This window comes from Balaenoptera physalus (assembly GCF_965194825.1).
Source record: "Balaenoptera physalus genome assembly, chromosome: 8".
Lineage (NCBI taxonomy): Eukaryota > Metazoa > Chordata > Mammalia > Artiodactyla > Balaenopteridae > Balaenoptera > Balaenoptera physalus.
The window spans coordinates 109,002,764-109,017,961 of NC_138887.1; the positions used below are offsets into that span (position 1 = coordinate 109,002,764).

At 40.3% G+C, this 15,198-nt stretch overlaps 1 protein-coding gene and 1 long non-coding RNA gene across 2 annotated transcripts in view; one reads left to right on the forward strand and one right to left on the reverse strand.

Annotated features, from left to right (window-relative positions):
- SVOPL (SVOP like) overlaps positions 1-15,198 on the reverse strand; it is a gene marked incomplete at its 3' end in the record, with an annotated part of 84,926 nt that overhangs the window by 3,600 nt on the left and 66,128 nt on the right. The window contains 1 exon segment of the mRNA XM_082473193.1: positions 10,998-11,115. Within this exon segment, the coding sequence (XP_082329319.1) occupies positions 10,998-11,115 (118 nt within the window).
- LOC309666083 overlaps positions 757-15,198 on the forward strand; it is a 30,138-nt gene continuing 15,696 nt past the window's right edge. Inside the window, exon 1 of the long non-coding RNA XR_014266879.1 lies at positions 757-3,691. This is a non-coding gene — a long non-coding RNA (uncharacterized lncRNA). The remainder of the gene's footprint in view (positions 3,692-15,198) is intronic.

Consider the following 15,198-nt stretch of genomic DNA (forward strand, 5'->3'; position numbering starts at 1 on the left):
ATGACTCTTTTTGAATTATGGTTTTCTCAGGGTATATGCCCAGTAGTGGGATTGCTGGGTTGTATGTCAACCAGTATTGTCTTTTAGTGGGCTGTGAAACCAATCCAAAAAAGTTCTTACAAGTAAGTGACTGAAAATTTGTTGACTTCCATTTCTACTAGTGCCTGATACTATTAAGGTAAGCAATATATATGAGTTTATAAAGGATTTCTGAAATTTAGTGTTTGAATTAAATTATGTTGATAAAATTTGCTGTAGACTAACTAATGTAGTGTCTTCTAGGAAGCCTGGGTACTGACAGTGCTAAACAACATTGTAAAGTATCTTAAGCCTGGATACCTCCACAGGTATTGATAGTTCCTGAAATCCTTGGGAAGGTGCTTAAGCATCAGTTTTATCAGTGGTTGACTGTGGTTTTCAATCACTGCTATCCTTTGGTTTTAATTATAAATTGCTGCTAACGTCAGCTTTGGGGTTTTGAATTACAGTTTGTCATGGGTTGTTTAGCTAACCCTACATGTGTAGCGTAGACATCTTTGCATCAAAAATATTTTAGCCTAAGACTTTCTAATAACTAGACTAAGACAGGTCTGCAAACTATTTAAAATGATTAAAGATGACAATTTAGGTAATCCAAACAAACTTTATTTAACATTTCATGAAGAGGGCAGTCTCCATTTGCAGGGGTTCAGAGAACAGCAAAATGGGGTGGAAGGCAGGAAGTTTTTATGGGGTAAAGAATAAGGAACAGGGCTTCCCTGGTGGCGCAGTGGTTGAGAATCTGCCTGCCAATGCAGGGGACAAGGGTTCAAGCCCTGGTCTGGGAAGATCCCACATGCCACGGAGCAACTGGACCCGTGAGCCACAATTACTGAGCCTGCGCGTCTGGAGCCGGTGCTCCGCAACAAGAGAGGCCGCGATGGTGAGAGGCCCGTGCACCGCGATGAAGAGTGGTCCCCACTTGCCGCAACTAGAGAAAGCCCTCGCACAGAAACGAAGACTCAACACAGTCATAAATAAATAAATAAATAAATAAAAGAACGTGAATTTCTTTAAAAAAAAAAAAAAAGAATAAGGAACAAGGAAGTAAGTACAGAGACCAGAGTTTGCTTGGTATTTGGTGATTGGCTGACGATATACAGTGTTTCTGGTCAAGCAGAGCATTTACTGGGACATGAAAGTTATTAAGTTTTGGTTTGCCTAGGTGGCACCCCCAGCAGGAGTGGCTTTGTCTTGGGCCTAGAATGGGCCTAGTACCACCTTTTGATCATCCTCTTGACCATCTACTTTATCTTCAATTTGCTTCTTTATATCAGGGAGAAGATCTTCAACTAAGATAAAAATTAAAAGATTCCTATGTTATAGATTTAGAGTTGTTTGGAATATTTTTTTCTCCCCTCTGGGTACATATTTTTATTTTTAGCTTGGGGGTGGGGGAGGGGAGAAAGCCTAAAAAAGTTTGTCTGGCTCTGAATATCAGCTTCTAGTTCAGCCAACTTCTGACCATAAAGTTACTTTAAAAAAAAAATTCTTTCAAATATCAAGTTTCAGACTGGACAAACAGTAACTATTCCTGGCAGTACTGAACAACACCAAAATATACTACCCTCCCAAGATCTAGAGCCACTCCCAAAGATAGCCAAAAGAATGAAATGCTTGGACAATTCCTCTGAGAGCTGGCAACAGTTGATAGACTGCAAATGGGATACAACCCACATTTCTGTCCAAGCATATTTTGGGGCCTGATGGTTGAGCTGCCTCCATACATAAGAACCAACAACCTGTATGTGCCAGCAGGCAGAAAGCCAAGCCAAGTTCTCAGGACACAAGACAAGAAGGCAATAGCTATCCCTGGGAGAGAAAGGATCAATAACCAATGAGTTCCCAAAATCAAATTCCCAAGAGTCTGAATTTGGAAAAGGAAGGGCATGAAATTTCTCTCCTGACCAGCAGCTACAGGGATCAGGAAGAGCTGACTTCGGTAGGAATTCTCACTTTCGGCTGGCTTCTGCCAGTTTCCCCAGAATCCCATTCTACAGACTCCAGAGAGTGGAGTTTACAGTGAAGAGTGTAAGTTCTGGTATCTACCAGAATTTGACAAGGTTTTCCATTAGTTTTAATTTTAGTTTCCACTTGGCTGTTTAAGGGAGTAACTGATAGGAGTTTATCAGAATCCTTCAGAGTCCCATCAACCCTGGGAGGGGCCCACATAAGGGCCCTCCTTTGAGAGTAGATACGGGGGTATTCAAGTTCAGGGGAGGGGGGTGGGTATTATTATCTTAGGTTTCTGGCCTTGGAGCTGTTGCAATTTTAAAACCAACTTGATGAATTTTTGTTTTTGGTCTTGTCTCTTCAGAATGGAAAGGCAATTCAGGTAAGAGGATTAGTAGACAGTGAGTACTTGGGTAAAGGAAAATAGAGGGGAGTTTTAGGGGTCACGTCGGTCTTATCGTCTATGTTTCGTTCTTTAATTTTTCATTAGCCTTTTGTGTTGAATCTTTCAATGAAGTTGTTTTGGAATTTTGAAGCCTTTTGGAATCTAATGCATACCAATTAAAATAGGTGTCCCATTCTGGTTGATTTGGAAACACTTACTTTCAAGTGTGGTTCTTAAACAATATGTCCAATTGGAATGTTCCCCATGATAGCCATTGTAATGCTAGGTTGTCTTAGTGAGATTTGCCATTTTTGTAGATGTCTACAGCTTCCAGGACCACAATTATTAGACAAAATAAGCAGGTGTGCCGGAAGGTGGAGTGCTCAATTCTTTGAAACTCGAGGATCCCGATTCTTAGGTAAGCATTGGATGTTTGAGAACCAAATTAATACCTAAGAGAAGTGTACTGCTAGGTTGGGGATTTTGTGGTATTTTACAGTGTACTTTGTTGCACAGAATTTTTCTTGAGGTTGTCAGGTGGCCCAGTGTCAATGTAACCCGTTGCATGACCAACTTAGCACAGGAGTCTTAGATTTAGGTGGCGAGTGCTTTAACATCTTTTAAGTGTTTGATCCATGCCCACCAATTTTGCAGCTTTGGCTTCAAGATTCCCATTAGCAATTGATCTATTTAATCCTTAAATGAGAAGATTTCTTTATGAAAGTGGCAGTCGCCCTAATGACTTTAATAGTATGACTTGTGCTACTTAGATTTTGTTGTGCCATTAGTTCAAATAGTACTCATTTCTTGTTTTAGTTTTCCAAGTCTCCCTGTGCTTTATGCTGTGGGCTTATCTTTATGCATCCCCTAATTGCTGCCACCCATTGTAGGCTCCCAATATAGCCGTCCTGGAACTTTTCTGGGAAATATATATATACGTGTGTGTGTGTGTGTGTGTGTGTGTGAGTGAATACACTTTGTTTTTCCTCACATAAAGTTGGTTTGGATCAGAGCTGTGTGCGGGGGATCAGAGGCTCAAATCCAAAAGTGGCTTGCCCTCGGTGTTGATGAGGAAACAGCGAATGCAAAGGGTTCAGTGGGTCGTTCGCCTGTGCATCTTGTCCCACAGGCCGTAAGCAGTCAGCTTTGGATTCCATCTTCATCACCAGAGACTGTTAAAGATGATCAAAGACAACAATTTAGGCAGTACAAGCAAACTGACACTTGATGAAGCAGGCACTCTCCATTTGCAAGGGCTCAAAGAACTGCAAAGGGGGGCTGAAGGCGGGAGGATGAAGAATAAGGAACAAAGAGGTGAGTAGAGAGCCCGAAGTTGGCTTGGCGTTTGGCCAACTGGATATACTGTGTTTCTGGTCAAGCGGAGCATTTACAGGGACATGAAGGTTATTTAAATTTTGGTTTGCTGAGGCGGCACCCAGGCAGAAGTGGCCCCATCTTGGGCCTACAAATTATTTCAACAAAACTATGGCCTGTTAGACAAATTCAACCTATGGCCTACTTTTATACAGCCTGAGAGCTAATAATGTTGTTTACATTTCTAAAGGCTGGCGGGGGCTGTTGACAGAGACCATATGTAGCTCAAAGTCTGTAGTGTTTACTCTGGCCCTTTATACAAAAGCTTTCCCGGCTTTAAGCCATTTGTGCCTGTAGTTCAAATAGGAATGATTTGCACCCCTACTGAAGCAGGGGTATAAACCTGTCACACACTTAGTTTGCTAGTCCAGGGACACTTCATCATGGTTGCAGCAAATTCTTTTTCTTTCCACTGCAAAATGGGAGTGGAAGGAGTTAGGGGAAGAAGTAGGTGACTCAAGTCTTTGGGATCCCAATTTCAGAAGTCTCTACAATAAGCCCAAACAGCAATAAAAGACTAAATCTAAATGTAAAACCTTGGGTATTTTTCTTCCACAGCATACCTGTGTGAACAGGTATGATATCATGCATGCAAGTGGTTGCTCAACAAAGGGCATATGATTACACGAGGTAGAAAAGCTTGCTGTACTCTAATTTTTTTTTTTTTTTTTAAACTTTGGGTTTTTATTTATTTATTTATTTATTTTTATTTATGGCTGTGTTGGGTCTTTGTTTCTGTGCGAGGGTTTTCTCTAGTTGCGGCAAGCGGGGGCCACTCTTCATCGCGGTGCGTGGGCCTCTCATTATCGCGGCCTCTCTTGTTGCGGAGCACAGGCTCCAGACGCACAGGCTCAGTAATTGTGGCTCACGGACCTAGTTGCTCCGCGGCATGTGGGATCTTCCCAGACCAGGGCTCGAACCCATGTCCCCTGCATTGGCAGGCAGATTCTCAACCACTGCGCCACCAGGGAAGCCCCTCTAATTTTTTTTTTTTTTTATTGCATCTTGGGAATCAGATTCCCCCTATAAAATTAATGAAATTACAGTAGAAACAGAGACATTCTCTGGGAAAAAATTACTTTATTCCCAGCTTCTTTGGTTATTATATACAAAACTGCAATGGGTTTAAGCATATTATTTTATGAATAAGCAATTTCATTATAAAGTATGGAGGTCACAATTTAAGTATTCTAATTTTAATTGTGAATTTGATGACTTCTATTTGTTTTTTTGGTTTTTTTAAACATCTTTATCGGAGTATAATTGCTTTACAGTGTTGTGTTAGTTTCTGCTGTATAACAGTGAATCAGCTATATGTATACGTATATCCCCATATCCCCTCCCTCTTGTATCTCCCTCCCACCCTCCCTATCCCATCCCGCTAGGTGGTCACAAAGCACTGAGCTGATCTCCCTGTGCTATGCGGCTGCTTCCCACTAGCTATTTATTTTACATTTGGTAGTGTATATGTTGTCAGTGCCACTCTCTCACTTCGTCCCAGTTTACCCTTCCCCCTCCCCATATCCTCAAGGCCAGTCTCTATGTCTGTCTTTATTCCTGTCCTGCCCCTAGGTTCTTCAGAACTTTTTTTTTTTTTTAACATTCCATATATATGCATTAGCATACAGTATTTGTTTTCCTCTTTTTGGCTTACTTCACACTGTATGACAGACTCTAGGTCCATCCACCTCACTACAAATAACTCAATTTTGTTTCCTTTTATGGCTGAGTAATATTTCATTGTATATATAGGCCACATCTTCTTTATCCATTCATCTGTTGATGGACACAGGTTGCTTCCATGTCCTGGCTATTGTAAATAGTGCTGCAGTGAACATTGTGGTACATGTCTCTTTTTGAATTATGGTTTTCTCAGGGTATATGCCCAGAAGTGGGATTGCTGGGATGTATGGTAGTTCTATTTTTAGTTTTTTTAAGGAACCTCCATACTGTTCTCCATAATGGCTGTATCAATTTACATTCCCACCAACAGTGCAAGAGGGTTCCCTTTTCTCCACACCCTCTCCAGCATTTATTGTTTGTAGATTTTTTGATGATGGCCATTCTGATTGGCGTGAGGTGATACCTCATTGTAGTTTTGATTCACATTTCTCTAATGATCAGTGATGTTGAGCATCCTTTCATGTGTTTGTTGGCAATCTGTATATCTTCTTTGGAGAAATGTCTATTTAGATCTTCTGCCCATTTTTGGATTGGGTTTTCTTTTTGATATTGAACTGCATGAGGTGCTTGTATATCTTGGAGATTAATCCTTTGTCAGTTGCTTCATTTGCAAATATTTTCTCCCATTCTGAGGGTTTTCTTTTCGTCTTGTTTATGGTTTCCTTTGCTGTGCAAAAGCTTTTAAGTTTCATTAGGTCCCATTTGTTTGTTTTTATTTCCATTTCTCTAGGAGGTGGGTCAAAAAGGATCTTGCTGTGATTTATGTCATAGAGTGTTCTGCCTATGTTTTCCTCTAAGAGTTTGATAGTGTCTGGCCTTACATTTAGGTCTTTAGTCCATTTTGAGTTTATTTTTGTGTATGGTATTAGGAAGTGTTCTAATTTCATTCTTTTACATGTGGCTGTCCAGTTTTCCCAGCACCACTTATTGAAGAGGCTGTCTTTTCTCCATTGTACATTCTTGCCTCCTTTATCAAAGATAAGGTGACCATATGTGTGTGGGTTTAGCTCTGGGTTTTCTATGCTGTTCCATTGATCTATATTTCTGTTTTTGTGCCAGTACCATACTGTCTTGATTACTGTAGCTTTGTAGTATAGTCAGAAGTCAGGGAGCCTGATTCCTCCAGCTCCATTTTTCTTAAGATTGCTTTGGCTATTCAGGGTCTTTTGTGCTTCCATACAAATTGTGCAATTTTTTGTTCTAGTTCTGTGAAAAATGCCATTGGTAGTTCGATAGGGATTGCATTGAATCTGTAGATTGCTTTGGGTAGTATGGTCATTTTCACAATGTTGATTCTTCCAACCCAAGAACATGGTATATCTCTCCATCTGTTTGTATCATCTTTAATTTCTTTCATCAGCGTCTTATAGTTTTCTGTGTACAGGTCTTTTGTCTTCTTAGGTAGGTTTATTCCTAGGTATTTTATTCTTTTTGTTGGAATGGCAAATGGGAGGGTTTCCTTAATTTCTCTTTCAGATATCTCATTATCTGTGTGTGTAGGAATGCAAGAGGTTTCTGTGCATTGATTTTTTTTCCTGCTACTTTACCAAATTCATTGATTAGCTCTAGTAGTTTTCTGGTGGCATCTTTAGGATTCTCTATGTATAGTATCATGTCATCTGCAAACAGTGACAGTTTTACTTCTTCTTTTCCAATTTGGATTCCTTTTATTTCTTTTTCTTCTCTGATTGCTAAAACTTCCAAAACTATGTTGAATAATAGTGGTGAGAGTGGGCAACCTTGTCTTGTTCCTGATCTTAGTGGAAATGGTTTCAGTTTTTCACCATTGAGAACGATGATGGCTCTGAGTTTGTCATATACAGGCTTTATTATGTTGAGGTAAGTTCCGTCTATGCCTACTTTCTGGAGGGTTTTTATCATAAATGGGTGTTGAATTTTGTCGAAGGCCCTTTCTGCATCTATTGAGATGATCATATGGTTTTTCTCCTTTAATTTGTTAATATGGTGTATCACATTGATTGATTTGCATATATTGAAGAATCCTTACATTCCTGGGATAAACCCCAGTTGATCATGTTGTATGATCCTTTTAATGTGCTGTTGGATTCTGTTTGCTAGTGTTTTGTTGAGGATTTTTGCATCTATGTTCATCAGTGATATTGGCCTGTAGTTTTTTTTGTGACACCTTTGTCTGGTTTTGGTATCAGGGTGATGGTGGCCTCCTAGAATGAGTTTGGGAGTGTTCCTCCCTCTGCTATATTTTGGAAGAGATTGAGAAGGATAGGTGTTAGCTCTTCTCTAAATGTTTGATAGAATTCACCTGTGAAGCCATCTGGTCCTGGGCTTTTGTTTGTTGGAAGATTTTTAATCACAGTTTCAATTTCAGTGCTTGTGATTGGTCTGTTTATATTTTCCATTTCTTCCTGATTCAGTCTTGGAAGGTTGTGCTTTTCTAAGAATTTGTCCATTTCTTCCAGGTTGGATGACTTCTATTTGTTTTGAAAGGCTTAATGATACCACCTCAAATTCAAGTCTTAGATACAAAATTTCAGTCCAATTTTTGCTATAAACCTCATGGGAGAATATCAAGTATATGTTTTGTCTGATATTTATTACATATTCATATAAACATGAACAGACTTGACACCAAGGAAGGAAAGCCACCTTCCCCCTACCCATCCCTCCTAGATACACTTTGCCAACTTATATATTTTGTAAAAGTCCTCTATTGATCTCTTCCCTGAGACAATATATACAGCTAACCTACTGCATTCTCATGTGTCTTATTTTTCAAAAATACATAATCAATTTCTTAACTACCAAGTAGTGTACTGAAATTAAATCAGGTGTTTTTAGTTTTTTAACTTATTTTTTTATAAATTTTATTTATTTATTTTTGGCTGTGTTGGGTCTTCATTGCTGTGCATGGGCTTTCTCTAGCTGCAGCGAGCAGGGGCTACTCTTCGTTGCGGTGACTTCTCTTGTTGCGGAGCACGGGCTGTAGGTGCACAGGCTTCAGTAGTTGTGGCTCACAGGCTCTAGAGCACAGGCTCAGTAGTTGTGGCACAGGGGCTTAGTTGCTCCACGGCATGTGGGATCTTCCCGGACCAGGGCTTGAACTCATGTCCCCTGCATTGGCAGGCGGATTCTTACCACTGTTCCACCAGGCAAGTCCCAAGCCAGGTGTTTGTTTGTTTTTAAATGTGCCACAGCTCGTCGTGAAGATGAAAATATATTTTTCTTCTTTGGTAGACACAGGTTTTCAGGTCTTCATTTAATTCATTTAAGTTGCTGGAAAAAGAAGTAATTTATTAGATAATACATTTAATTTTTTTAAAAGTCTTCTCCATATTCAACTATCTGGCACTAAAAACTAGTAATAGAAGGTTCTTTAATACGCTTATAAGGAATTAAGGGTCTAACATTTACCTTTGTGTACCTGACAGTGCAATAGTACCTTTATAATTCAGTTATTCTAGTGCAATGCAGACATCATTCAGGAAAAAAGTCACATTATAAATACTTCTTTCAAATGTTTTTTGATAATTTACCAGGTTCATCAAAATAAATGACTTTTTAGAGTCATTCTAAAGTGGAATTACTACTATTAAACTATTGACCAGGTTGGTTCATCCAAATTATTAGGGATGCTGTCTGTGCTGTTGGAAGTTAAATTTTGGGGCATGTTTTAAATATTTCTAGAAGTTTTATTGTATCAGTCACCAGATAGTTTCATATGTTAAGTGCTCACAACACTGAGATACACACAGACACCTTTTAAGATTTGCCCAAAGACATATAGCCATTGTGTGGCAGAGCCATCAAGGGCTACATGCCCATACAATTGTATTTACTGTATCCGCATGTTAAAGTGGTAGGGACTGATTAATGTCTTGTAAACGTACATGCAAAATAATTTCACTACACTCCTAAAACCAAGTCCCAGTCAACAGAAGAGGGAATGGTCTTCGTAAGTGATTAGGGCTTGAATTGGAAATCCATAAAGCGTGTGAGATGAGCCAGGTTTCATTTTATATGTATTGTTACTACTTAAAAAAAAAAAGCCACCACCACAGAAAATTAGCATAAGATTTAGCATCACTTAATTTTGCAATCTAATTTAAATTCCAGTCCGACAGTATGTAGTGTGTTCCTTTATACGAGTTACTCAACTTTCCTTTGCCTTAGTTTCCTCATCTGTTTGAAGCATGTGACAATCCTTTCATTTAAGATTAAAAGGAATCATTTGAATCACCTAATTCAATCCCTGGCTTCAGGTATTCAATGAATGGGTCACATTTCCAAGTAAGGAATCTAAACAAAGCCCTAAATTTATAATTATATAGCAGGTTATCTAATCTGTGATTAAAATGAGTATTACCTTAAAGATTAAAAGTTGGGGGAAAATGGAATAACACATTTTGGATCTAGGGCAAGCAAAAAACATTAAGACTGGTGTAAATCGGGGGTTTTTTGGTTTTGTTCCCACCCCACCCCCCACCGCCTTTACTCAAAAATACCTTCCAGCTACTCACAGACATTAACAAATGTCCATGGTTCACTATAAATAGGATATGGGAGAGAAGGCAAGCCACATTCAGCCAAAGAAGCACGATGACTTCACAGTCCCATTTAGATGTGGCAGCTCAGATCAAACTACAGTTAACCCTTGAATAACGTGGGTTTGAATTGTGCAGGTCCACGTTTACATGGATTTTTTTCCAATTGTAAATACTCTAGTACTATACAATCCACGATCCGTGGTTGGTTGAATCCACAGATGCGAGTAACTGGATACCAAAGGCTGACTATAAGTTATACTGGCATTTTTGACAGCCTGGAGGGTTGGTGCTCCTAACCCCGCTGCTGCTCAGTGGTCAACCGTGTACAGCTAACCCCAACTGTTCTCCCCCTTTCCCATGTGGGCGTGTGCACACACACACACACACACCCTTGCATACCAGCAACAAGCTTTACATTTAAGGCAGGGAAACAACAGAGCCACCAGCTGTACTTTGAGATGGAGCCAACCTTAAGGGGGCTAGGAGAGGCCATCTCTGATACAACTTTGCCCCCAGGAGCATACCTTATACTTTTGGGATACCCTTTTTTATGCACTTTGTGTCTGTTAGTATTGGATGACAACTGGGCCAGCACAGAAGTTTTTGCCTCCAGTCTTACCACAGGCAGCTGATAAAATTGGGGGAAAAAGGTAGCTGGACCAACAGTAATGACCCTGTGATCCTAAGGGCAATGCAAATAGGTGTTTCTGATCCTCTGGCCACATTTAGCTCTGCAGCAATGCTTACAAACAGATAGAAAAGTGGGAAGGGTAGAAAGCTGAGGTGTCAATAATATCATTCATGTTAGTCAACTTTTACAGGAAGGAAAGGTTTGAAGTGAATAATCGGTTTGCTGCTCAAAGTTATATGCAGGAACGCTGGATACCCAGTTTTTCTACTGGAACCCGCTAAACAGATGCACCATTGTGTTAGCACAGACGTGGGCATCATCCTCTGCTTAAAAGAATTTCCGTACTCCAAGCTTATTTCCTTTGGTCAAAAGGTGTTAGTTGAGAATGCTTAAGAGAGTCCTGCATCACTTACCTGTAGGGCCCGTCCTTTGGTCTCAATAGGGAGAGTAAATGCAGAAATGACACACACAACACAGACAGATGAGAAAAGACACAAGGCTCCCAGAAATGATGCACTCATGAGAACCTGCAAAGCACAAGGAATGACTAAATAGATTGTGCTCCAGTCACTTTTAAACTGATTTTTATGCTAAAGGGAAAATAAGAATTCACTTCACCAAATACATAAACAAAGGGCTTTGCAGCTGTTCTGTAACTTGTGCATTCCTGACATCCTAGGTCTATTATTTATTTGGGCCAAGCTACTGTAGGCAATTTTGTGTGACTCTTCCATGAGCTGCGAGTGACATTAATATGCACTGGCCAAGTCAGACTTCTCCCTGCATTCACCCCTCAGGCTTCTCCAGAGCAACCCAGTACCTGGGGAAGATGGGAGAGCTACCTGTTTTCCTACCCCCTCTCCCATACCAATTCAGCTTGTTTAACTTGTAACCCTCTCCTTTCCCGCAGTACCCCCTCTGCTAAAAGTCTCCTTTCCCTCTTCAGTTCTGACAGGATGAACCAGGAGCAAGTCTTTTGGGAACAGATGTAATCTCATGGTCTCTGAAATGATAACATGTCTGTGTTCATGATACTTCATGGGTCACAACCAATCAAAACTTACTGTAGAAAAAATGGACACCATTCTCATCCTGATACTGGTTAGTTTAGACCAGGGGTCCCCAACCCCCAGGCCACAGACCGGTACCGGTCCGCAGCCTGTTAGGAAGCAGGCCGCACAGCCGGAGGTGAGTGATGGGCAAGCGAGCGAAGCTTCATCTGCGCTCCCCATCGCTCGCATTACCGCCTGAGGCATCTCCCCCACCCACACCCCCATCCGTGGAAAATTGTCTTCCACAAAACCAGTCCCTGGTGCCAAAAAGGTTGGGGACCGCTGGTTTAGACACTCCATCTCACACATCAGCTTCCCTAGGACTTTGCCCAAAGTTAGCAAAAAGCCAAGCACAGGGTAGTTGTCAACTAATGTCACAAGGATGGTTAACTGAAATGATTAAGGAACAACAAGGCTCTCTAGAGTCACAGAATAGTGCAGGTTGGAGACCTAGACACTAGTCTAGTCTTCGGTCTAGTCCAACGTCTTCACTTTACAGATAATCCTAGAGTAAGGAAGGGCTAAGTGACTACTTGTCCAAAGTCACAGATAGATCCCTGACACATAACGGGTCCCTACTGCTGTCACCACCGCTAAGGTTCCCCTAAGATACACAATTTGAGAGCCCATCCTGTGTATAAGGCCTACTTGACTTTTTTTTTTTTTTTTTTTGTCTGCACCGCACAGTATGTGGGCTCTTAGTTCCCCAACCAGGGATCGAACCCACACCCCCTGCATTGGATACGCAGAGTCTTAACCACTGGACCACCAGGGAAGTCCGCCTATTTGCCTTCTAAAACAGAAAATCATCCCACTTGTCAGGCAAACAGAACCCATGATATTAACCACATTTACTATTTCGTAGTTGACCTAGCAAGTGATAGTTATTATTTTCTGATTTTATCTCCCAAAATAAAATATGTTACAATTTTCGCCAAACAGGAGTTTGGGAAACCAGGATGATAAAAGGGAAAAGGGGTAGAAACCAAAGGAGACCAGGCAGTCTGAACCATGACCAAATGATGCCACAGTTAGGCATGTATCTAGATTCTGCCATTACTGCCACTTCTGTTTCGACACCAAAATTCTCACCACCACCAGGCTGAATTCTAAACTAGCTCTACTTCATATTCTTTGCACCAGATTCAAAGTCTGAAATGGTGTGAGAGCCTGATGGTTAAGTTCAGGTCATAAAACTTTGTGCTCTACCAACTAGGATCAGGGAGAGAGCAATTCCTTCATTTCTTCAGCTTCCCTAGAGGGGTTTAGGGCTCTGCTTCCTAGCAGGACTCTAGCAATCAAGTCAGTGTTACTGGATATTCTTTCAATAAATTCCTTTCTGGGACTTCCCTGGCAGTCCAGTGGTTAAGATTCCGCACTTCCACTGCACGGGGCGCAGGTTCAATCCCTGGTGAGGGAACTAAGATCCTGTATGCTGCACAGCATGGCCAAAAATAAAATTAATTAAAAAAACAAAAAATAAATTCCTTTCTGCCTAAGTTAACCAAAGTCAATTTCTACTGTTTATAAGCAAGAACTCTGAGTAATACCTAATTATAAAAATCATCCAGCCAAAGAGGAAATGCAGATGGCTAACAGGCACATCTGCATGTTAGCAGGTACTCAACATCGCTAATCAGGGAAATGCAAATCAAAACTACAATGAGATATCACCTCACACCTGTCAGAATGACTATAATCAAAAAGAACACAAATAACATGTTGGCGAGGATGTGGAGAAAAGGGAACCTTTGTGCACTGTTGGTGAGAATGCAGCCACTGTGGAAAACAGTATGGAGATTTATCAGAAAACTAAAAAGAGAACTACCATATGACCCAGCAATTCCATTCCTGGGTATATATCCAAAAAAACCAAATAAACCAAAAACACTGAAAATCTTCTGGGAATTTTGTTAAAATGCATATTTGCAGGCCGCACTCCAGATTCACTGTATCAAAAAACAGAGACCTGTAAATCTCTACTTCTAAAAATCAGCCCAGACCAGGGACAAAGATAAAAGGTTCAGTCCAACAAGAAAACACTCCTAAAGGTTTATACACCAAAGAGCTTCAAATTACATTCTTTCAGAAAAAACAAAGGAGAAACAAATCTACATATAATTGGAGACTTCAATACCCCTCTCTCAACGGACGAACTACTAGACAGAAAATCAGCAGGATATAGAACTTTATGACACATATTTATAGAACACCCACCCAACCAACAGCAGAATACACATTCTTTTCTGCCCGTGGAACATTCACCAAGATAGACCTCGTTCTGGGCCATAACATTAACCTCAAAGGATTTAAAAGAATTGAAATTATAGAATGTGTTCTCTGACTCAAATGCTATCAAAGCTAGAAATAAAGATGACAGGAAAATCTCCAAACACTTCTAAACAGTCCACAGGTCAAAGAAGTCTCAAGGAAAATAAAAAATAACATTGAATGGAATGAAAATACAGCATATTAACTTTGTTGGACACAGATAAATAGGAACAAAAATAAAATACTTAGGAATGAACTTAAGAAATGTATTACATATATGAAGATATTTTTCATGTCCCTACTAAGGCACATGAAAAATTGAATAAATTTGTTTAGTTCTTAGAAAAATGCAGTATTGTTTTAAAAAATGGTTCTCAAAGTAATCTGTAGTAACTCTAATGGATTCTCAATCAAAATCCCAGTAGTATTTTTGAGTCAATCTGGGGGGAAAAACTGATTCTAAAGTTAATTTGAAAGCATTAACATGTCTAAAAAAATCAAGACACTTCTGAAAACATGTGCGGGTGAGGGAATCTGGGGAGGTTATTTGGCTAAGGGGCACTAAACAAAGTTTCAATCATTAACAATATGATATCAGTGCCAAAATAGATCAGTAAAACAATGAGTCACAAAATAGATCCAAGAATTGATGGAAATTTGGTTTTATAATAGGGGCATGTTAAATCAACTGAGAGGAGCCAGGCAAAAGGATGATTAATGGCCTGGGAACAACCAGCTAAGCACTGTTTTCTTGCTTTGTTTGCTTGTTTTGTTTTGTTTTTTGTTGTTGTTGTTTTTATTGAGCTATAGGGGATGGCTTGGGAAATATGTCTGCAAGTTATGCCCTACTAGGGAAATGTCCATTCTAATTTTCCTGGGAAAGGTTTCAGAGCTTTTTCTTTTTCTTGGAGCTGCTGCTCTTGTTGAGTGGCTCCTCCTTGGAAGAGAATTTCCTCTTTTGCCTGGGGACCTCTTGTTTCCTGACTCTTCAGGGTCACTAACTGGTTCCTCTTTGGGGAAAGATTTCTTCTTCTTGCTAAGACTTCCACTGCCAGCTGTTTCCTCAAGATCACTACTAACCAGCTCCTCCTCGGAAAAAGATTTGTTTTTGGGGGGTTTGGAGAAGGAGACAGATGGGTCTTCCATTCCATTCTCCTGAGGAGCCTCCTGGGGCTTTTGCTTCTTTTTGGGTCTTTCACTTGTCTCCTCACACTCTTCCAGGGTCCTACTGCTGCTTTCTGAAGGTGCCGGGGCAATCGCAGCCAGCCTTTTCTTTTCCTTCTTCAG